Here is a 23,729-nt window from a genome sequence, read left to right as displayed (position 1 = left end):
GGTTATTTCATAGTGAAATCCATGAATTTGTGGATTTCACTATAAATAACCATCAGAATAAAGGCTTTTAAATTAAGGCTTTTGTGTTCCCTACCAAAAAGCACCTTCATCACTTGTTTGAACTTCTGAGCACTCCGGACCTTTTCTTTCTGTAGCTTCAGTAAACTTTTAAATAATTTTTTGCAGAGGGAGGACTGTGGATTTCGTCCTCCATCACTTACATTGTAAGTGCATCATGAAGGAATCTTCTAATCGTCAGTATGAACATGATGAATGATTGTGATAAGAAAAACATGTCAGTGTTTATTTGGGTTCCTGTTCTTGTTTTGGGACAGTCTTGAAATATTGTCAGCCTGTCCTTTAAGAGCTGCTAACCCACCTAAAATAATTTCCTTTTTTGGACATTTTCAGTGTCTCGTGATGGAAAAAAGTGTCCTTCGTGTCAAACAAGTTCAAACATTTACAGACCAAAGATAATCAGTTTATTATGATAGAAGACTAAAGAAATTAATATTCTAAATGAATAATCGATTATCAATATAGCTGGTGATTCATTTTCTATTGACTGAATAATCGATTTATAATAAAAGCTGTTTATTTGAGCAGTAACATAAAAAATATTTCTCAAATATTTTACTTCGTGCCTATAAAAAAGTATAAACTCTTTCATGCTTCATTTTTTACAACATTCAATCACAGTTGATATAATTAGAACTGATTGAAACACTTAAATGTCAAAAATCTCTGCAAATAAATCTAAATTAAGCACAAATACTGAATTGATTTTGAACTGTAACGTATATAATACACAATCACTTCAGGATCTCACACATTCATCTTGCTGTTCATTATATTAATGATGTGCAAATAAGCAAAACATGCGAAAGGATAAAAAAAAAAAACAGTGAATAATAGACAATCATCTGTCAGATCAAACCACATGACATGTTGTCTGTGGAATCGATCGACCTATTGATCAGTGCAGAAAGACAGTTTAGAATTTGACTGATACTGTCAGTATTTGACTTTTATTAAATGTCAGATATAAACCAGTTAATGTTTTAAATCTCTTTAACTTTTCTTTAAATGTTTAATCTATTTGTCAGATTTCTTTTGTGTGTGTGTGTGTGTGTGTGTGTGTGTGTGTGTGTGTGGGAGGTAGAGCAGGTCGTCCATTAATCACAGTATCGGCGGTTCGATGCTCAGCTCCTCCTGTCCACAGGTCAAAGCGTCCTCAAGAAACTAAAACCTCTCTTTGGATAATAGAGCAGTATCAATCCAGCCGTTCTTGATAAATTGATGCTCCAGTAAAGGCCTCGTGTGTCTCAGGGTCTTCATGCTGGTGAATAATTACAGTGGGACACCATGTTGTTAAGAGCTGCTAAACGACCTAAAATAATTTCCTTTTTTTGGACATTTTCAGTGCCCGGTGATGGTTTAACTGCTCTTTCAGAGGCTTTTCTGCTCTCATTTGTTTGGCAAGAAAACAAGTTCAAAGATTTAGAAAATTGGCACTAAGTTCCAGCTTCACCAGTCCAAAAACATCAGTCTGGCCTTCAAAATCCAACAAGAGTCAGACCCTTTTAAAGACACTTTTGAAAGGGACAAATGCAGCCAACGATCTCACTGTGAGGACCGAATGCCGGTTAAGATACAAGACGGGACCACATTAGTCCGTCTGTTGCATCTGCACTTTGGTACTACTCCACATGGAGGCTGGTTGGACTCAGGTTAGTACACGTCCCTTAAAGATGTGACTGTGAGGGATCTGGAGAGTTCTGCGACGCTGGTGGGACGCCACGCGTTAAAACTGACCGTCCTGTTTCTAGAAACCATCAGGAAGCCGTTGGAGCTGAAGCGTCCCGGGATGTTTCCCACATCGAGCCAGACGAACGGAGCGACAGAGGAAGAGTGGAGGGTAACAGCGTATCCCGTCTTATCCTCCTGCACCTTCGCCTGCAAGGAAACACAGACTGCATTAGTACGTAACAAGAGAAGGTGTCGACATGTTGCATGTGTTGCTTAAGCCAATCAGACATAAGTAAATAAAATGTTGTAGTGTGCAATTCAGTCCAATAAACTGCAATTTTGAAATGCATGAGATATTTTTACACATTTGACTGACAGACATAAAAAGAAACCTGCTGAGGAAGCTAAATGATCATTTTTTCCTTGAGATGTGATACACTCGTCCCAGCGTTTCTCTCATTCCTGGAAACATTTCCTGTGGTCGTCTTTTGTCACCGTATCCAGAGTCTCCATGTTTCTTCCACGGTGGCAAATCATCTCCCTTTCAGTCCCAATTTTAGTTCACAGTTTAGCTGTAGATACTCGCTACCCAGCAGGAAATCCGATAACTACACCTTACTCCTGTGCTATCAACGGCTTCTGACAAGTTTCTGTTGATACTTCTACCCTGAAAACTTGTCACCACTGGAGCATGTTGTTCCTGACATGAATTCAAGCAAACCACAGCCTCTCTTCTGTATGAAGGACGAAACTAGCAACTTTTTAACAGCTGCTGTCACAGACCAAGTGGGTGAGGGGATCAATTATCTCAGTGCTCACAGATCAGTTGGGTTAGTTCACCAAGCTGTATATATACTTGCTACCCAGCAGGAAACCCGATAACTTCACCCTACTCCTGTGCTATCGATGGCTTGTGGGAATACATATCTTCTGTAACTAACTGAGATTCTTAATTCTTTGGTTTTGTTTATGTCTGACAAATTTCTAAATAGCAACTGATTCTTTAGGTTTTGTTAAACTCACTGGAAACTGTTTTTGAAAAGCTACTTTACAAATAAAGTTTCCAAGTTGAGTCATTTTTTATTCATTTCATTATATCGACCATCATTTAAACATTCTTTTGATGTTGCACAGACGACTGATTTATCTGTATGTTTTTATGTACCCATGAGGTTTCTGGATCCGCCTCCACAATGAGTAATTTTCTGCCTCATCCTTCCATTAATTATTTCAAATACATTTTTAAATCAATAAATCGATCAATCAGGCTCCTTCCTTACTGTAATGTTGGGTCTCTGGAGCCCCTGAGCGTCTTTGGGTGAGCAGAGGAAGTGGTGGTTGGTGGGTCCCTGCTGGCCGCTGGTGTCCTCCAGGTGGAAGGTGAGCAGGCAGGTGAGGCGGGTGCAGGGGCCACATCCTGCCAGCAGGGCGGCGACCGGCATTTTGAAAACGGGCACGGCACTGCCTCCGGGTACCAGAAGCAGCTCTGACTTCAGTGTGCACACAGGATCCAGATCGCTCCACGAGTAAAAAGAAACCTGATCGGTGAAACACAACATATAATCTGCTGATGTATCAGACCTATATTGATCTTTTTTTTATCAAAAGTCATCTGAGGACACTTTTCACATAGAGCAGGTCTAGAAAATATTAATCTTAATTTTTTAAATCTTTTAATTAAAAAGAAACCAAACAGGAGCCCATTACTGTCACCAAATTAAATGTTGGATGCGAGGATTAGGCTGCTCAATATTTCCGTTTTTATTAGAAGCATATTGTGATGATAGAAATAGTGAGAGTGAGTTATTGTGATACAGTTTTGTTGCTAAATTATTTTTTTTAAAAATCAAAAGAACTGAGATTTTTATCAGCTGCACTGTCTTTTCACTGATTTCTTTAATGTACATTATTTTGCTGCTGGTGGATCATGTGACATATGAGTAACAAAATACTGTCTTTCATTGTGATACGAACTTTGCCTTTACTGCAAAGATTAAACCTTGAAACGTCAGCATGAAACCAGCATTGTTTAAACTTTAAGTATAAATGATCACCTATTAGCAGCCGCAGTCTATCCTTCATTTACCCAACTGTTACAACCCTAATTTTAATATAAAATACAATTGTTTTTTAAAATCTGGTGTTAAATGTACTGTAAGAAATCATTATTTGAATAAAAATCTGCAAAAGTAAAGGTGAACTACCCAGAGAGGAAATGAGAATGAAAGTAATGAATGAAACATTTGAAACAGATTAACTGATAATTACTGACAAATAAAGCAAACAATTTAATTATATATCTGTTTTGTAATCCTGTTTTTATATTAATGTCTGTCACTGTTATGTTTTTATTCTGGTTTTAGTGTCTGCGCAGTACGATGCAGATGCAGTTTATCATTGACAACATACCGCAGCCCTGAGTTCCAGGTCATGACTCAGGTCTGAGACGGCGTAGATGAGCAGCGTGTCGTCATCCTCGAAACCGACGGGCAGCACGGCTGCAAAGAAGCTCTCTGCAAAATGATGCAGCATTTTCCACTTCCCACCAAACTCTGCAGGCAGAGATAAACCAGGAAACTGTATGATTATTAAGCAACACTGACCTCTAATCCCAAGTAATGACATGTGCAGTAATTACACTGTCAATCATAAATATAGTTTCTTTATCACACACTTTCTTCAAACCCAAATCTCTACAAGGTGTTTTATGCAGGAGTTCACAATAGAAACATGTAAACAACCTTAAAAAAATGTTATTCAGTAGCCGTTCACTCACCTATTGATGCCCAGGAAGGCGCCTGCCAAATATCATTGAGCTGCCAGTAAAGAGCACCCATGGTGTGACCTTTGCCCTCGATGATCTCACTCTGACTCCGCCGATAAAATTCTGTCTGAGTCTTCACACACTGTGCCTGCATGACCTGGAAATTCAGTATAATCAGTAATATATAAAAGCAGTAATCAAATAATAGGCTTTTCTGCTGTGTCAGTGAGGAGAGAGCAGACGAGGGGAAAATACAAATGAGGTCATGAGCTGAAGTCAACCATGACATTGAGTAACTGGTGTGTTTCTGAGCCCACAATCACAAGATCATCTTTATATTCAAACAATAAGTTCAGTGGATTGTTAAAGAGGACGTATCATGCACATTTCTAGGTCTGTATTTATATCCTGGGGTTCTACTGGAATAACTTTGCATGATTTACAGTTTAAAAAACTCCTTATTTATCTTATAGTGGCTCTTTATGCAGCCCCTCAGTTCAGCCTCTGTCTGTTTTAGCTCCTGTCTCTTTAAGGCCAGTTTCCAGAAGCTGCCCCTCAGCAGACTTCTGCCTCTGGAGGCTACGTAAACAACCAGTTGAAGTAGGATTTTGTTTCTTTTCCTTGTTCTTTACTTGAAATGAAAACTTCTTAAATACATCTGTACATGTTTGAGCCTGAATCCGATCCTAAATATGTGAGTGGACAACATGAACAACATTAGCAACAAATGCTACAGAACAGACAGTTGTTTGTTGGCATGTGCGAACAATCTGATGTCATCACGAGGAGGAAGTAGAGGTAACTTTTCAAATGAAGTGTTCAGAGCAGGTTGAAGCCCTGGCTTTTGACTGTCAGGGAGTATTTTTACATACATTTATCTCAAGTTTTGGACTTTTGACCATGTTTAACATGGACACACAGAAAATCGATATGTCCCCTTTAATTTTAACTGTGCTTTAAAAACACAGTAGGCTACTTTTTTTTTTTTTTTTTAAATACAACCGTCTGATTAGCTTAAAACAAAAAAAGGCTGATTTATCCCATCAGCTTGTTTTGATTTGCCTCTTTTAACCGAAATTATATTCAGGTGCTGTGTATGTACTACTACTACTACTATCTACTAGTGGATGTGATTAATTAAAGCTTAAAATACTACTACTACTACTACTACTACTACTACTACTACTACTACTACTACTACTACTACTACTGCTACTCCACATCTTTTCAAATCTTTCTTGTGAAGACTTGAAAGGAAACTGTAAAACATTTGTAGTTTCCTTCATCTAGGACCAGGCAGCTTACCACATGAGTGACGAATTAAAACAGCTTGTACTGAACTTTGGCAAAATATGTCTTATTAGAACATACTGAACCACTGGATTAACGGAGGGGAAATGGGTTTCTGACAAATTTCTGTTGATACTTCTACCCTGAAAACTTGTCACCAGTGGAGCACGTTGTTCCTGACATGAATGCGAGCGAACCACAGCCACGTCTTCTGTATGAAGGACGAAACTAGCAACTTTTTAACAGCTGCTGTCACAGACCAAGTGGGTAAGGGGATCAATTATCTCAGTGCTCACAGATCAGTTGGGTTGGTAAACATGAGTGGTCTTTACACACGAATGCTGAAGTCCACTCCAGCATCAGACGGGGGGTGGGTGGGTTTGTGTGCTTTACCTGAGTGAGGTACAGTGTATCTGTAAATCTTTTCAAGGGATCTGTGGAGTTTGGCAGGTGGAAGTGCAAAGCAGCCTGCTGTAACATCTGCTGGTTCCCATCCGCATGGTGTTGACGATGGGAAGTGAAATTACTGCTGTAGCTCCAGTCTTCTCTGATGGAAACCTGGAGCATCACAAAGCAAGACGGGAAAAAAACATAACACAAGATTAGAGTCTTTCATCTATAAGTCTCTTCTTATAAATCGTGAAACAAAAACCAAAAGACCTGCTTTAAAACCTATTTTATTTCTTGCTTTGCTGGTTGCCACAGCGTCCGGGGCCACCAAAATCAGAAATTTTCAAACCTTTCACAAAGTGGCTTTCAAGACTTTCAAAGATGTTTTAAAAACTCATTGGAGGTTTAATGATGACGTGTGTTGTCCTTAAAGGTACCCTGTGTAGTTTCTGACCTCTAGCAACACCTTGGTACCATTTTTATTGTGAGAGGGTTTGGTTTGTTTGACGTTGAAGGAGTGGGTGACGCAATAACACAGTCCTGCCAATGGTTTCACAATATTCCAGTGATCTACAGGCGGCTGTAATGCGTCACGAAATGCAGCAGTGGAGCCACAAAGGCAGGGAGGAAGAAGACTGCAAGCTAGTGAGTGGGATGTAAACAATGCAGGATTTCTTAAGAAAAAGGTTTTGGAAATATTTTATGAGGAAGGAAATGCAGTCGTTATTTTTGTTTAACCTCAAGGATAAAGATATAGTGTTTTTTTGGGAGTAACAATTATATAAATATAACTTTTGTTACAAGAAAACTCATCTTTTATTAGTTATGACAGTATTTGTCCTCCCTCAACGGCCACAACTGAAGCAGAATCCTCATTTAAATTTCCTCAATAAATGTTTAAAAGGACTGAATAAGAAATGATCAAAAATACTAAAGGAAGGTTTATTCATTCACCGGCTGCAGAGTAGAGAAGGAAGGCCACGACTGGAAGCCGTATTCAGAGGCGAATCGGGTTCGAGGGAAAGTCCGCCAATCCCAGCAGTCCAGGGTGTAGCTGTAGAAATGCGTGTCCCCGTAGTGAGGGTCGTAGGGGTTCACCGCCACCCAGCCTTCCAGCTCAGACTCAGCCCCGTTTGTCGGACTGGAGACAAGAAAGGGGCGACTCTGGTCCTCCTGGAGGAGATATTGGGCTGTGTCATTTCTAAGCCTTTGGGACCTACTTTTAATTGGATTATAAAAACGAACACTGGAAGTAACTGTTTAGGTAAAACACAAATCTTTTCTTAAATGTGACATGATTGTTCACTCACCTCTTGAACGATCGCCCTTATGTTGTTCACGTACAGCATCACGTAGTCTTTCACGTATGTAGGCTTCTGGGAAATCGGGATGTTGAACCAGTCTGTCGCCAGAGCGGCTTCGTTTTCATTGTTTCCGCTCCAAATTATTATGGAAGGATGAGACTTCAGGCGCCGAACCTGAAGACAAAACTCTACATTTACTGTAATTACTTGATGAAAAACTGGCCGTCAGGATAGTTTATGACACAAAAACCTGCCCTGAAATGCAGCAAGTTTACTGTTAAAAATTAATAATGTTTGTGCTTTTATAAATGGATGCAGATATGACGCCAGAAATTAAAAATACATAAATCAGCAAGCCGCTCACCTGTTGAATGACCTCCTCTCTTACTGTTTGTATGAAGTCGTCCTCAGTGGGATACATAGCGCAGGCAAACATAAAATCCTGCCAAACCTACACAGACACAAAAAAACCATATGAGCATCTATACGTTCTTATATATGTTCATGAGTCAAACAATCAGAATTCATACAGAAATACAATCATCTCTGGTAAACATGGTCCTGCATGTCTTTAGTAATTTTATGTAATTGTGGCGCTTGACGGTAAATTGACTTTTGGAACACACTTTTCTTTTTAGGGAGGTCAAGTTTCGTTTCCATTGCAGGTTTTGGAATTAAAAATGTTAAGAATGCATCACTAAAACAATAAAGTTAATTTTCTTTATAAACGTCAGTCTGTCAAATGAACTGTGATGCCTCTGTATTAGACTCTATGTCCAGTTTTTTTTTTTGCAAAAGCAGCTAAAGATGTGTTTTCTCAGATTTAACTATCCTTTCTGTCTACTCTGTATAAACGACATCTGTTGCACATCTGGCAAAATACTGATTTATGATTTTGGGCAATATAAATGACATTTACTTGACTTGACTGGTCCATAGAATATTAGTGTTAAAGACCTCATTTCCCATAATCCCTGGTGCTTCTTGATACAAAAAGGACATTGTTACTGATCTCTCTTCTTCTGCAGTGTCTCCACATACATTTCATTATTATACTGATTATATTCTCATGTTTTATGACCGAGTAACAAAATGAATGTGGCTGAACGGTGATTCACGGCTTTGAGTTCAAGTGTTTCACATCAATGATCAACATTTGGCTGTGTTATGGTACCACTATATTCATTCTGTCACTGATGTTGTGAATAACTACAGGTAATATCAGGGTAACATTAATATCACTAGAGGATGACAGCAGTTACCATGATTCCCATCTCATCACAGATGCTGTAAAACAGATCCTGTTCATACACTCCTCCTCCCCACACCCTGAGGGCGTTCATATTAGCATCCACTGCTGACTGCAACAAGTTCCTTAAGCTGCAAGACACAAAAAAAGCAACCGGCTTCAGTATTAATGCGTTCACGACCGGAACAAACTCAGTAGCTGAAACAAGATCAATGTTCCTGATCCTGAACAGACTCAGAGGAAACCAAAGGAGAAACAGAAGAGGAGAGATAGTTTATGGGGCAGCTGTGTCTCAGGAGGTAGCGCAGATCATCCATTAATTAGAAGATCAGCGGTTTGATCCCTGATTAGTGGATCCTCCAGTCTGCATGTTGAAGTGTCCTTGGACAAAATACTGAACCCCAAACTGCTCCTGAAGGCCGTGCCGTCAGTTTGTGAGTGTGTGTGAATGATTAGAAACTCCTTCTGATGAGCAGGTTGGTACCTTGCATGGCAGCTTCAGCCATCAGTGTATGAATGTGTGAATTTTGGCATGTAGCGTAAAGCACTTTGAGTGGTCGAAGACTAGAAAGGCGCTATATAAATGCAGCCCATTTTACCATTTAGTTTCTCTTTGAATATCATCATAATTGGTGATCACTATGCTGGATTCAAAAGCAGCCACTAACAATATGCAGACTTAAACATAAGCCGCTTTTAAAAATAAACTCACATGGCAGGGGTGACCTGGTCCTGGAAGGAGTGGGCTGGGATCCAGTTGGAGCCTTTGAGGAAAACTGGTTTCCCATTGATGCGGAAATAAAAGCTCAGGCCCGGGGACCCGACAATGGGCTCCTGGACAAGTTCCACTGTGCGGAAATACACCTGCAGGAGGGATTTTCACAAACATTTCAACACTGACAAAAGACATCTTTTATGACAAAAAGTCACTGACGTCAAAGGATTCGGTTTAAAGTGATGACACATGGCTGTACGGGTCAATCCTAAATCACTTTTATGGTGTGAAAATCTAAAGTCCTCGAGCACAACAATAAAAGCTTGTATTTCAATGGCAGTGAGCCATAACTGCTGAGAGAAGGTGAAATACATAAATCCTGTTGGAATTTCACATAGATTTGATTTGAACTCAGTAATTCAGGACATATAATAAGAGGATCAGAGGCCTTTATGAGCATTTTTGAATCCTACTTGACTTGATGGAATCAGGACCACATAAATATAATATAAAGTGTGTAAGTGTAACCATATTTGCTCAAATTGAAGACGGTAGTTAATTAAAAGCCGGGTCTCGGATATGGCCAAGGGCGTAGTCGACACGAACAAATAAAGGCCGGCACCAAAAACAGGCCGGGGAAAAAACACGGGTGGATAAACTCCTGGTGCCTGTTATATAATGTGCATGACAGTTAAGCATAATGTACTTTCCCACCACTTTAATTTAATTAATTCAACAATACTGGTGTCTAGGGTTCGAAGGGGTCCCCAGCAAAAATAGGAATAATTTATTTTCACTATAATTTCATTCATAAGTGACACGATGACAGAATCTATGACTATTTTGGTCCTGGGTTTTATACACTTCCTGTAATAAAACATCTAAAAGTTAAAATCTTATAACTGTATCAGATGGATACATCAGCTAAATGTTTAAATATGATATGATAATGATGTTGAGTGTTGACAGACGGTGAACTCTGACCTTGGACTCTGTGTTCAGTATTAAAAATCCGTCCTGAGAGGCTGTGACGGTGAGGCGGTAAAAGGGTTGTTCACCGTATCCGTTGGGCCACCACAGCTTCACCTCGCTGCTCTGGAAATAGAAGAAAAATCCCTCAAAATTTTAACAAACTGAGATCTAAGAAACCAACACTTTTACAGTGTAACAACCATTTAAAATATGTTTTGTTACTCTATTTCTTCTCTTGTTAGTGCTGCTGTGAATTTCTATCATGAGTACCGTGTTGACGTGTAAGGTGAAGGTGTTCTTGGTCTTTCCCGGGAGAAACTGTGTCTGGAACGTCCGCTCTGAGACCAGCTCGGGTACAGAGAGCGTGACTTCCCCATTTGTTGTCTGAACTGCCTCAACAAGCAGCTCAATCTGGACTCTCCACTGAGAGACGCTGACATCTGCACAGACAGATTATACAGATTAAGAATAAAAAAAAGACTCTGTTGGATCTCTCAGGTGTAACATTCACCCTTTAGATGCAATTACATTTTAAGTTATTCTGAAAAAGTGACTATTATTTCTCAATTTTTTAAATTGAGAGGAAATATCTCATCTACAGAGGAAAGCAAAGACCAGAATAGGGTCAGAGTTTCAGGGGTTTATGCTAAATTAGCTCAAATTTGACTCAAAACATCCCTGTAGTATTCATTGTTTTTTGTATTTTATTCAATAAAAAGGTGCCATTAGTGATAATAACTAGGTGGGACGTACTGTAGAGAGGAACAGAGGAAACCTGGATGAGCTGCAGCACGTCAAACGCCTCCAGCTGAACTCCTTTCCACAGTCCCATCGTGGGAAACGAAGGCCCCCAATCCCAACTGAAAGAGCTTTGCTCCTGCACCAAAACAGTGATGGAATATTTAGATGCACAGTAATATGAATACTGTCCAAATGTAAGTGCTACCAGCCAGCTGTGAGACTTTTTTTTTTTTTGGATGTTTAGTTCATTTGTTGAAATGGCAACATCAGAAAATGAAGAAAAACAAGATGACTGTGGTGAGAAGAATGCCAGTGTTAAATGTAGGTGCGGGAAAGCGTACAAAATATTCTGCACATTGACATTTTTTGGACATTAGGCTGCATGTCCAATAATAATTATGTATAAAAAAGAAAGTAGACACTTCAGATTTTTTTTTCAGTGCTCTGGATGAAATGTGAAACTTTAAATAAAATGTAAATGTCATTTTTATATCTAAATAGATTCTAATATCCATATACAGTATAATGATTTATTGGCTGTATTGTTTCCCACATTCTCAACATGTGTGTCAAAGTTTCTTATATTAATATTTTTGAAAGACAGGGCTCAGGTGAATAAAAGTTAGATTTTTTTACTTTTAGGCTTCAGGTAGGTTGGACTCACTTTTCTGATGAAATTGACGTGACATTCTCCCTTCTGAACATCTGGAGGACATTCAGGAGGAACTCTGTAAGCAGAATGAGCTTTCCTTCGTTCAGACGCATAAAAAACAGGAGACATCAAGCTAACTTTCAGCACGTTATCTCCCTCCTTCAGTAAGTCTCTGACCGGAAAGTCCTACACATCAAAAACAGACGTTATTTAAAAGAGGGCACAGATATGATGCTTGGATGTCTTGTGTATTCTGGATTGTGAATTGGTGAACGTACATATCGGCGAAACATGTTGTCTGTGTTGCCCACAATGATTCCATTGAGCGAGATTGATGCTACAGTGTCGACACCGTCAAAAACAAGAAGCACCTTCTGTTTGGCCCTGTTGAGATAAAAAAAAGTATACAAGGTGAGACATGAACAGGATACAGTCTGTTAAAAAAAGATCTGCATTATAATACTGACCTCAGCTGGGTGGACACAGTGAATGTGGTTGTATATGTCCAGTTGTCAAGAGCGATCCACCGATAAGACACATCATTGAACCTGATATATGGGTCCTCAAAGAGAAGTCAAAAAGATGCAGGAACTTAGCTGGCAGGAATGACTTTTATAATTAATAAGTTTATTTCTTCTATTAGTTTATGGTTGTAAAAGGGTTTCAAAGTCTGATCTGGGTTTTTACTGACATCTGCTGCTGATAGCATGTGCTGACATTTTCAATTCAATAAAATAGCCAAAAGTAGGCCAAGAGTCCACACCCTGGAAAAGTTTGGCCCCCCACACAGAAAAAGTATATAAACGTACATATTATTTATATTTTTTTCAATTTAATTTGGGGAGTTTTTACTTATCTGAATTGAGGATTTAAGGTTGGAGGGTGTCGTGTTTTACAGGTTGTAAATCCCCTTGAGATAAACGTGTTCAAGGCTGAAGGTTACTTTTGCAATTTGCGACATCGGACTATATAAATAAAACTAAAAATAGACTTCTACACTGCTATAAAGTCTGGTGGAAAAGTACCGAATCCTCCACTCCCCCCCCTTCTTTCGTTTTGTTTTGTTTTTGTGTTTATCTTTGTCTCAGCTTTCCATTGCTGTTTGTTTCGTTTTGGATTTTTTTCTCTCCTTCTTCTTTTAAGGAGGAAAGTGGGAAATTTTGATAGAAGAATAAATTATGGATTTATGTAATACTACAGGCAGATTTTCAAATATGAAATAGGATCAAAGATGTTTTTCTATGAATTCAGAATCACTATAACATTGTATAATTTAAATCTGTCGTTATCTATTCATTTATTATCTTAATTTATTGTGTGATGTAAAAATCAAAGATTAGAGAAAAAGTCCAAAAACTGAAAACAGATTTGTGTATCAGAACTTTGTTTTTTCTTCTTTCCTCTCCCATTAATCATCTCACAACCCCTCAGATTTATCTGCTGACCCTTTGGAGGGGCCCGACCCCTAGGTTGGGAACCACTAGACTAAACTAGCTAACTGTATATAAAGTAGTGTAAACTAGCTCCACCTCCAGCAGCTACAACAGTAACATGCTGCTCTAACACTGATGCTTCACTATTAATAATCTAATGATGTCATATATAATAATATATCAGTCAGAGGGACCAAACCACTACTTTTACTGCAATACTTCAACTACATCAAGCTGATAATACTTATGTATTTTTACTGTAGTAGGGTTTTTCATCTACCTGGATGTATCCCTGCTGCTGCAGAGCTGAGTGAACACATCCAGGCACTTCTGCAGGCAGCGACAGTGAATTATTGGAGTTTGAGAGTCTCCATTTGCCGTTCAGGCTCAGAGTTTGATGCGAATCCGTTTCTGAAGAAAATCCGGATGAAAATCTGAACAACAAACACAACAAAACACCAAAACTGTTTCCAAACAGCGTCATAGTTTGTAGTTTGTTGTGGCTAGTTTTCCGGTTTGAGAACTGTCGCTTCCTTGTTTATCATGTGACCACCCCTGACAGTCAGGTGATCGGAGCTCTTGCACGAGGCACAAGTCTTGGCGCGAAAAGGTTTGACTTATGATTTTTACATTTTCAGGTAAATTATGTAACTTTTTTTTTAACGGTTTATTAAACAATACATTTACAAACAACAAGGCAAGTCAACCACGGTATTAAAACGTGGACATGTGTCTGAGTAGTGACAGAAAACAAACAACAAACTCAAACAATAAATAAAATAATAATATAAATATATACATGTAAAATGTATAAATGGTAGATAAATATAAATAAATAAATATATAAATGGTAAATAATACAACACAAACAAAAGAATAAATCAAATTTAAAGAAATATATAAATTAACGTAATTCTGTCTTCAATTTAAATTAAAAGTCAGTACATTCAGGGTCTATTAATTTGAACATTTTAACACATTTCAGCAGTTCTAGTTGTGTAAAGATTAGTTTAACTACTTTTATAAGTTAGAATTTATATTTTAACAAGTAATAAATACTTTGGTTACATTAACTGCATGATGTAAAGTGAAGGCCTGTAGTATTAATTATTCAAACGTTTAGTGATGCTTCTACTTTTTCAGTATTGAAGTCTGATTTTTGTAACATTTTGTGGGTCAAAGTTTTGTTGGATTCTTAAGCGCTGGTTAAACATTCTCAAATTCACAGTGATTGATTGGGTTCTCAATTCTGGGAACATCCATGTTGTTATCGGCAGGTGGTTCCATTTTTCATAAGATAAAAATATTCCTTCTTCATGTTTTATAGAAGTAAACAAAACTCTCAAACCTTAAACTAGTTTTACTAGACAGCTGAAGACGACTTCTCCCAGTTTTACTGGCACAAGATGTTATTCGATGAAACCAGCATATAAAATGTGTTTTTCACTGTAATTTTAAGACACGTACATGATCGTTCATATTCAACAATAGAACTTTCATATTATACAAATGTGTAAACATTCACTGTGAGTGCAAAAACAAGACACACAAGTCATTTATTTTATGGTTTAAGTAACTTTATTGAAGGGAAAACTAAAAACAAACAGAGCCACAGGTTGATTATCAACCACTGGCTTTGCATCAATATTTTAGGGCTACAAGAAGACAGTGTTCGAGTGGGCATAAAACTAATAGCTCATCTACTGACTTCTAAGTTGAAAAAAAAATAAAATTAAATGAAATTAAAAAAAAAAAAAAAAAAAAAAAAAAATAGAAAGCCTTTGAGGGGAACCAAATTTTTTCCAACTGTTCAGCCTTACAATCCACTTAAATTTGCAGAAACATATCAGATATAATAGCCTACCTTTATTAACATGCATAAAATACAACATTGAAGTTCTTATATTTTGTTTCCTTAACATTTGATATATACTGCTGTGCTTCTCTGTACACACACTTTGATAGTGGAATAAGATACAATTCTTTCCTCAGGTAATAGATTCCTATACTAATGATCAGAAGAACGTACTGACGTCACACCAGTCCAGGAGGCAGATACAGGAGCCACGAACCAGTTTCTCAAAGCTTTCAGAGAATTGGCGTTTTTCAGATTTTACCATTTGCCCAAATAAATTAAAGCCGATTTGAAACTTTAAAAAAGTTAGAGCAGAATTTCGGAGTCTGGCGAAGGAGAGGCTTTCTCTACAAATGCTCCTAGAAACCCGTCCAACAGGTGAGTCATGATCAATCCCACATCATCCGGTCGGTTACCCTGACCAGATCATCATGGGTTTGTTAAGCTATTCAGTGTCAGGAGACCAGTTGCATCAGATTCTACTAAGTGTGTGCAGAGTAATGACTAACATCACCAATTTTGGGGTTTGAAAAACTCTTACTGGTGCATGCTCAAACCGAGTGTTTAGAACCATGGTGATTTATTTTAAATTCTGTACAAAAAACGGGAGTCGAAACTTCACAGAAACTGGCACGTGTCCTTGAGAGAAAAACACTATCTTCTTATGAGCGCGCAGGTGGAAAAAGGAAGGGGGTAAAATGCTCTGATTAACAAAAAAATAAAGTGAAAAAAGAAAAACAGAATCCCGGAATTTTAAGTTTGAACCAGCAACAACATTTTCCACCAGCTTTCCATACGATGCCATCACATTGCGTATTTTTGTGTCCATTCTTTTGCCATTTTGGTGTATCTGGAAAAGAGAGAAAAAGAAAGAAAATTAAGGCTCAAGTCTACATAATTTATACAACTGTTTTACCTTTTTGTCAGGTTCTATTATAGCACATGCACTTGAGCACGTTGCTTTTTAAAAAACAGGGCAAGACAAGTTAGCATCCCAACCGTATACGCACAAAATACTGTCCACTACGTACAAACTTCAGTTCCTAATTTGAAAAAAATGCAATAATCCAGCGACACGTCAGGCATCGTCTTACCAAAACGACAAGACTTACATTTTTTTTTGCAAGAACAAACCTTTTCATGCTGGAGTTAGTGGCTACATTTACATGCAAAGAGAGTATTTCTTCCAACCTTGTAACCCAAATAATTTAGTTCTGGGTTAGTCCATTTACGCACTAAGCAGATGCACTCATACCCTGAATACATATATATATAAAATCCTCTAAAAATAGCCTATTACATCATTTATGGATGTATCCTTCTGGCCACTTTTCAGACCATACATTTTTATACTCGTTTCCTTCCAGGCAGCCACTGGTGTCCTTTCATTTCAGCACGTTATGAGTATCAACTTGCAAAGACTTGAATCGAGCTGTCAGCACAGACCGTTTAATAACACGCAGCCTTTGGTATGTTCAAGAACGCTGTGACACCTGGTTTCTGATCAGCTCTCAAACATTTTTCATACAAGAAACAACTAAACTCTCGTTATTATCCTTCTGTCTTCTGGGCCTCAGTTTCAGACATCATAGCTCATGAATGCAGCGCTTTTTGGCAGCCAACTGTTGGCGTGTCCTCGAATGCAGCACCAAGAACATTTTTCAGACTGATGACAACTGTTTCGCCGTGCAACAAAAACTACTGAGAAATAAAGATGATCCATTACTGACTTGGATGGATTATCTATCTCCAGCGACTCTCGGGTCTCTGCAAGTTGATTTAACAAACATACTGAGAGGAATGAAACCAAAACCGATGTTATGTGTTGGACAATGATCAGCAGTAATTTCCACTCAGGTGTGGCCTTTTCAGAGACTTGTTTTTAACTCAATTTGTAAGTATATTGTATGTGAAGAGACCTTTACCAATCCTCATTTGGTTTTTTCCCCTACTTTATGTGTGAAAACCTGCTTGTTTGGGTATATTTCAAAGCAACAAAAAGCCTAGCAGGACTATTAAAGGTGCAGTGTGTAGAATTTAGAGGCATCTAGCAGAATGAAATATGCAGAAGAATATGCATAAGTATGTTTTATGTTTTTTTTAGTATAATTACCTAAAAACTAGTTAGTATAAAATCACCTAAAAACAAGAATAGTGTTTTCGTTACCTTAGAATGAGCCCTTTATAATTTATATTTATATAGCACACCATGTTTCTACAGTAGCCCAGAATGGACAAACCAAATACTGGCTCTAGAGACGGCCTTTTGTGTTTTTTGTGAGTTTTGTGGCTACCATACGTGGTGGAGGAGAGGGTGCAATCTGCAACCTCACCGTTACACACCGTTAAATCTTACACACTGGTCCTTTAATACTGGATTGTCATTTCCCTGGCTTGTATTAGGGGAAACCCACAACCGCTCAGTCCAGAGTACAGAGTCCGTTTTAACTGTGGGTGTGACACCACTGCGTTGGCAAAAAAAAATAAAATAAAATCCCGTTTATTGCCAGTAACAGACACACCCTGCGGGGTAGCAAGGTGCACGTAAAAAGCTCAACCCAAGATCTGAGTAAAGCTACGATACTCATGTGTGCACATAGCAAGATATTAGTATAATCACAGTCACATATACATCATACACTTTGAGTGGGATCCGAACTGTTCATTATGCCAATGAGAGCTGAGTATCTCAAAACAAAACCAACCAATCCCAGAGCACTAGCCAAGATGCAGCGCTGGCTCTTGGCCTTACCCTAAAGCATGGCATACTTCGTCGTCCACTCCTGAGCTAGTTTATTGTACCTGACGGAGTGAAACTAGGTTACACACTAGACTCAAGTGATGCTTGTAATGTTGAACTTTCAGTCGTTTTAATTAACTATGGCTATGAAGGGTGCAATTATTGTGGATGCAATGTTGTTTTGTCTAGAAGAAGAGAACTGATTATTTTGAAAATGTATACAAGAGTTAAACACATATATATGGATACTTACTTCTGACTATCTGTTTTGTAGATTCGTGCAATCTCTGGCACTAGTGGGTCATCAGGGTTCGGGTCACATAGGAGTGAGCAAATGGAGAGAAGAACTGCAGGAAAACAGAAATTTATAAACAAAATTTTCATTATATTTCTCAAATAAGCAAATAAAAAGTTTGCAATTTCCTTTTTCCTGCATTTTAACCTATTTATACAAGTTACTTTATTTCTGATGAACCTAGATTAATGTTTGACATCCTGTAATATCTCAGCAAGGTATCCAAACTTCAACATAATGAGAAAGTTGACAATAAATGAAACTCCCTATTAACCAAGCTAAATGGTATTTATTTCCAACCAGTGGCTGGTAAACTGGGGCCACTTTATACTTTTCTTTACTTTGGCCACTTGGAGGCAATATCAAACTGTGCAGTTGCCTATGTACACATCCACATTGTTCACCAACTAGTTGCCAACTTTGCATGTCTGCTGTTAGGTGCAGGGCAGGCAGTGTAAAGGGGGTTTATCAGATCTTTAAAAAAAAAAAAAAAAGGGGGGGGGGGGAGCTGCCTGCTGCAGCTGGAAACAAGGAAAAAAAAAAAACATTTAAGTTACCATAAAACCAAAACAATGAGCTTAAAAAAAAAAAAAAAAAAAAAAAGGCCACAATGCTACACAGAGCTGAAGGGGACTACAGAGTTGGTGATTCTGACTTCATGACCACTGACACATTTCACATTTACATGTGGACATTTGATCCATTGTTATATGAAAACATTGAATAATGCAGCTTAAAAAATACAAAACAACTGAATGCCAGCAAAAAATATCCGTAGCCAAGAAAAGATTTCCATTCCATATCTAAATGTTTTCATCTTGCAAATTTTACATGCGTCCATGTGTTTAGACTCAGGGACTGTTTACATAAAATTTGAATACTTACATTCACATGACAGTAAAACATTTCAGTCTACAGGAGAGTGTTTTGAAACTTTCCTGTTCCTGATACTAATTCATTCCTTTACAAACCCTAACCAGTAACTGTCAAGCTAGCCGTCAACTAATAATTGACAAGTCAAACACTAAAGTGTTGTTTCATTCATACCTTTAGAAATAGTAAGTGCAGGAGACCACTGTGATCTGAGAATATCCAGACAGATACTGCCGTTACTGTTAATATTTGGGTGGTAAATTCTTGTCGTAAATGCAACCTGAAAAGACAAGAAAAAAAAAATACAGTGAGGAAAAGTAAAATAATGCAGAGTCACAGACCAGGTCAATGTTTTGTTGTGTGAATTCCTTTGAACGAAGTGATGACGTACACAGGACCGACTGCCAACGACTTCTGGTATGACAGGTATTACTGAAGAGGGTTATTACGTATACAAACATGCAGTACGTTCAACCAAACTGTCAAGCTCAGTCTCATTTATAATAAATGTGTCTTTGTTATTTTTTGCAAAGACACAGTTCCAGGCACAACATGTACTTATTGGTCACAAAACAAGACTGCTGTGTGTGTATGATGGATACTGTAGGTGGGTGGCTTGATAGATTAATGCCAAAACTTTCAAAACTCAAATGTATCAAAGCAAGAAATAAAAGGAAAGTCTTGTTTCAGCTGTGATCAACCATGAAGACTTACCTTGGGTGGTTTGAAGGGGTAGTCTGTTGGAAAATGAATTGTCAAGAAGAAAACACCTCCCTGATATGGACTGTCACTCTGAAAGCAAGAACAACATTTACATATCTTTACAAGAGAATTATCTAAACCTTCCGGTCCACAGCTACACCCCCCCCACATTATAAAAATTAAATTTTAACCTTTATCTCATGAATACATTAAAGCTGCCAGGCACACGCATTCTCTGTGACAAATTTCAATGTCATTCTGCTTTTAGGACAAAGAGCAACAATTACGTCATAAAGTATTTACTTACAGGTCCCATGATTGTGGCTTGCCAGTGAAACACTGCGGAGAACAGAAAGTAAAAGTTAGGAAATCGGGAACAGTCAAAGGTATGTCGTCTGACAGGAACTAGGTTTCTAAATAGTCTCTGTGGCTTCTTAGTAACAACATTTCCCTTTATATTATATGTTTCCAGTCATCTTTTTTAGTAGTTAAAGGGGTCAGACTTTTTGTTTACTCCATTTGTTTTACTGTAATCTGTATTGCAACTGTTTTAGGGTGGACGTATGACACCTAGCAATTCTCAGCACAATTCCTACATCTATCTGTGCTTTTCAACCCTTAATATCAGTTTAATCATCATGAACAATGCTGTGCTACTCAGGCAGTGGAAACACTTGTACACTACTAAACTACTTACTAAACTTTAAGTAAATATCATCAGGGTCACCTTGGATTGGCTTGAAACTTCAAAATTTTAAATAAAAAGCATGTATAACAAACTTTTTTAAAGACGTGAACATTTACCTGACAGAGAGGGTCTAAAAAAAATAAACACTCTTGAGTTGTATTCTGGGAAATGTATATTGACCCCTTGTATGGATTTATTTCTAATTTTCGGAAAATCCAGAGATTTAAGTCTGTTTCACACTAATCTAGAGCTGCAATGATTAGTCAATTGGCAAATTAATCAGTAACTATCATTGTAATCTGAATATCTTTGGGTTTCAACTGTTGACCTGACATATCTATTAATTTGATTACATCACCTAGAACATAAAAGGAAAATATGACGTACATTTTCTAAAATGTTTTGATATTATAGACAAAACAATCAAAAATCATTAAGGAAAATAATATTTAGTTGTAGTTCCACTCTAATCTTCAAAATGTGTTGAATTGCCTTTTCCCACATCTCCGAATAATGAATATCATATTTTAGACAGCCCCTCCTGTCGCTCTCCTGTCGACACCATTATAAACCTGTGAACAGGTTTGGGGGAAACTTACTGTCATCACCCACTGGGCCGGCTGAGCACTGTGCTGGAGGGTCACGAGCCAGGTCGTTAAGCTCCTGTAATGAAAAGAGGTTTAGAACAATAATGACCACATAAGCTTCAAAGACAAAACAATTGATGAACAGCACTGAGTAGCACTTATAAAATACACTGGTATTAAAGCCGACATGAAAACTGTTGAAAGATGCTACATGACAGTCAGTGTGCTTCATTTATTTCCCCGACACTCTCCCGTCGGTTTTGTTATTTCATGGCGATCTGCTCCAAGTTCAACTCTACACCAGCTCGGGGGCGGGTGGGTGGGTGGGGGCACCTTGTTATCGTCTACACAGTTAACAGCAAGATGAGACCATAAGCATATAAACAACAGCCACTACTGTTATTTTTAGGTCAACAGCTATTTTAAAGTGAGGTGGGGGGCTACTGCCCCACCCGGCCCCCTGTGACACAGATACACAATTTCACAAGCAAGTTTATGGATTTCCTTGGGAGAAAGATTTTAGTCAACAGCAGGCAGGATTGACAAACCTATAGGCACCCCCCCCCCCTCAAACGCTCCATGTTTACTTTGTGGCTATTATACAAACAAAATTGTAAGTTTGTTGTTTGTAAAAATTGCATTACTGAAGCAAACTATCAACTGACCTGCATTATTACCTGAGTTTGAGGCCCCTACCCTACATCAGAATTTAGGGTTAAATATCTTTTATTTACAAGTAAATTTATGGATTTTAGTCAACAGGGGGCAAAAGAATTTAAAGACCTGTATTGGCCCCCAAAAGCTGCATGTTCACTGTGTTGCAATTTGTTTGGAAATATGAAAAATTGCATTATCAAAGCAAAAATATCAATTGACATGATAAGGATCTGCTTTATTACCCGAGTTTGAGGCCCCTGGCCTATAACAAAATCTAGGTCAAGTATCTTTTATTTACAACCAAGTTTATGGATTTCCTTTTCAGATTTCAGTCAACGTCAGACAGAAGAATTAATGTGAACACTTTATATGTGTTACTTCACTGCGGTTGCCAATTTCCTCCATTTACCTACCAGAATACACACACCCTGTGATGTGTACGGGCTCAGAACAAACACGATTACATACCAAGGAAATGTATCATGAACACAGCTTTGACTACTAACACAGATCCAGTGAATGATATGAGTCATGAGTTCTGGTAACACCGAGTATCCTGGCTGATGTAAAATGTTTCATAACGATTAAAAGATGTAAAATGTAACATGAATCTGAGGCTCCAGTGATGACTTGTTGCTATCACCTGACAGCCTCCAGATATATGCGTGTTTATGTAAAATATATTAAGTGTTGGGCAATTCATGCGGCCTCTTTCTGTCGCCAATCCACCTCGACGAACAGTGAAACTGTAACAGAAACTGCTGCCGTTAGCATGTGTGCTAACTGCTGCCAAAAGAAAAATCCCATAATTCCTTTAATCCTAAAACACACAACAAATATTTACACACTCACACTTATCAGTAAACTTAACACTTCCCCCGAACATGTTTCACCGCCATGTTTCACAGGATACCAGCGCTAACTCGTCGTAGGGCGGCGAGCTAAGACAGCTAGCTTTTAAAGCTAACGTTTACGACGTTTTATCGTACCTTGTGGATCCTTTTCAAAGCCATCTTCTCTTGGTGTTCTGCCCTTTAAATTGTCCGATCCAAGTAGTGAAGGGCAACCGTGATATGCCAGGATGATTTCGCTATCTATTCAATTCAACAATTGACGCTGAGTCAACTCGACGGCCTTTCTTCTCGAGCTAGCGTAGTTAGCTACAACTACGTATGCGCGGAGTTAGCTGGCTGTTTTATCCAGCTTATTCTCGCCCAACCACAAACCTCAAACACGGCGTTTCGATAAGCTTCACTTTCCCTGTTGTTCTGACGTGTAATATTGGATTATTTCTCTCCTCCCGGTTGCGGCTGAATAAGTGCGTGTGCCAGGTGAAGTAACCCGGACGACAAAGCTCCTCTTTTGGTTTCGGTCGATGCAGTTAGCCGACTAGCGGCTGTCTTCATGTATTTGAGGCTTTCTGCTGTGAAGGCGGTCCGGCTGGCGATATTTGTCAAGACCCGCCCTACTCTACCTCTGATTGGCTTACCCTGATATTCTTACCCAACCCCTAACCAATAACACGCCTCATGCCTAAACCTAACCAATCCAACAAACGAAGGTAACGAGTACTAACCAATCAGAGCCAGAGTAGTGCGGGTCATTCCGTCACTTTCCTAGGAAAAAGTGCATACGGGTGGCTGCTGAATGGCGGGCCGGATGTAATAGCAGATATGTTACAAGCCTGTCATTCCGTCGCCATCCTAAGAAAAAATGCGTCCGGGTGGCAGCTGAGTGACAGGCGGATGTGATGGCAGATTGGCTGCAAGCCTGCTGCAAAAAAAAAAAAAAAAAAAAAAAGCAAACCAGTCAGGACATGTCAGCGTTTAATTGCAATAAGGGCCCTTAATTATTAAAGTCCCCTTCCAGATCTTATATTAAGACATAAAAATGCTCTGCTTGGAACAATGATGTGGGTCTGGTATGTTTTTTTATCACAAAAAAAGTATAACTACTGTTATAATCTTTGACCTGTGACAATTTAATGTCATTCGGAGGTAGATATGTTTAATGCATGATGACACTGAAAAGGTTTTTTTGACAGACTGAGACTTTTGTCCATAATTTACCTTC

At 38.5% G+C, this 23,729-nt stretch overlaps 2 protein-coding genes across 3 annotated transcripts; both read right to left on the bottom strand.

The window, feature by feature from the left end:
* Positions 1-1,126: 1,126 nt before the first annotated feature.
* manba (mannosidase, beta A, lysosomal) lies at positions 1,127-13,808 on the bottom strand. Its single transcript, XM_067614444.1, has 17 exons — positions 13,540-13,808; positions 12,294-12,388; positions 12,105-12,210; positions 11,839-12,012; positions 11,187-11,310; positions 10,704-10,873; positions 10,446-10,556; positions 9,459-9,610; positions 8,760-8,877; positions 7,862-7,948; positions 7,504-7,671; positions 7,148-7,366; positions 6,197-6,361; positions 4,526-4,670; positions 4,159-4,301; positions 3,030-3,287; positions 1,127-1,956 (listed from the first exon to the last, which is right to left on the bottom strand). Exons 1-17 carry the CDS (start codon positions 13,741-13,743, stop codon positions 1,732-1,734), a joined length of 2,664 nt encoding a protein of 887 aa, XP_067470545.1. The 5' UTR covers positions 13,744-13,808; the 3' UTR covers positions 1,127-1,731.
* Positions 13,809-14,978: 1,170 nt separating this feature from the next.
* LOC137200418 (ubiquitin-conjugating enzyme E2 D2-like) lies at positions 14,979-23,053 on the bottom strand. Of its 2 annotated transcripts, XM_067615223.1 has the most exons (8): positions 22,646-23,053; positions 21,012-21,075; positions 20,032-20,063; positions 19,737-19,814; positions 19,197-19,302; positions 18,108-18,201; positions 17,867-17,916; positions 14,979-15,964 (listed from the first exon to the last, which is right to left on the bottom strand). In XM_067615223.1, the coding sequence occupies exons 1-7, from the start codon at positions 22,667-22,669 to the stop codon at positions 17,868-17,870; spliced, it is 447 nt and encodes a 148-aa protein (XP_067471324.1). In that variant the 5' UTR covers positions 22,670-23,053; the 3' UTR covers positions 14,979-15,964; position 17,867. The 2 variants fall into 2 exon arrangements, with proteins under 2 accessions (XP_067471324.1, XP_067471325.1); XM_067615224.1 differs by lacking the exon at positions 17,867-17,916 and having other exon boundaries at positions 22,646-23,051.
* Positions 23,054-23,729: the final 676 nt, after the last annotated feature.

Source organism: Thunnus thynnus, chromosome 16 (genome assembly GCF_963924715.1).
Source record: "Thunnus thynnus chromosome 16, fThuThy2.1, whole genome shotgun sequence".
In the NCBI taxonomy this organism is placed as follows: Eukaryota; Metazoa; Chordata; class Actinopteri; order Scombriformes; family Scombridae; genus Thunnus; species Thunnus thynnus.
This window is presented reverse-complemented; position numbering and strand designations above follow the sequence as displayed.

What these genes read in the sequence shown, in the direction of transcription:
- manba (XM_067614444.1), bottom strand. Translation starts at nt 13,743, where the DNA reads ATGACGCTGTTTGGAAACAGTTTTGGTGTTTTGTTGTGTTTGTTGTTC. An exon ending in ACAACATGTTTCGCCGATAT is followed by an intron (nt 12,013 to 12,104) that starts GTACGTTCACCA and finishes TTTGATGTGTAG; the next exon opens with GACTTTCCGGTCAGAGACTT. An exon ending in GTGATGAGATGGGAATCATG is followed by an intron (nt 7,949 to 8,759) that starts GTAACTGCTGTC and finishes GTGTCTGTGTAG; the next exon opens with GTTTGGCAGGATTTTATGTT.
- LOC137200418 (XM_067615223.1), bottom strand. Translation starts at nt 22,669, where the DNA reads ATGGCTTTGAAAAGGATCCACAAG. An exon ending in AAGCCACAATCATGGGACCT is followed by an intron (nt 19,815 to 20,031) that starts GTAAGTAAATAC and finishes TCTTGCTTTCAG; the next exon opens with AGTGACAGTCCATATCAGGG. An exon ending in ACCCCTTCAAACCACCCAAG is followed by an intron (nt 19,303 to 19,736) that starts GTAAGTCTTCAT and finishes TTGTCTTTTCAG; the next exon opens with GTTGCATTTACGACAAGAAT.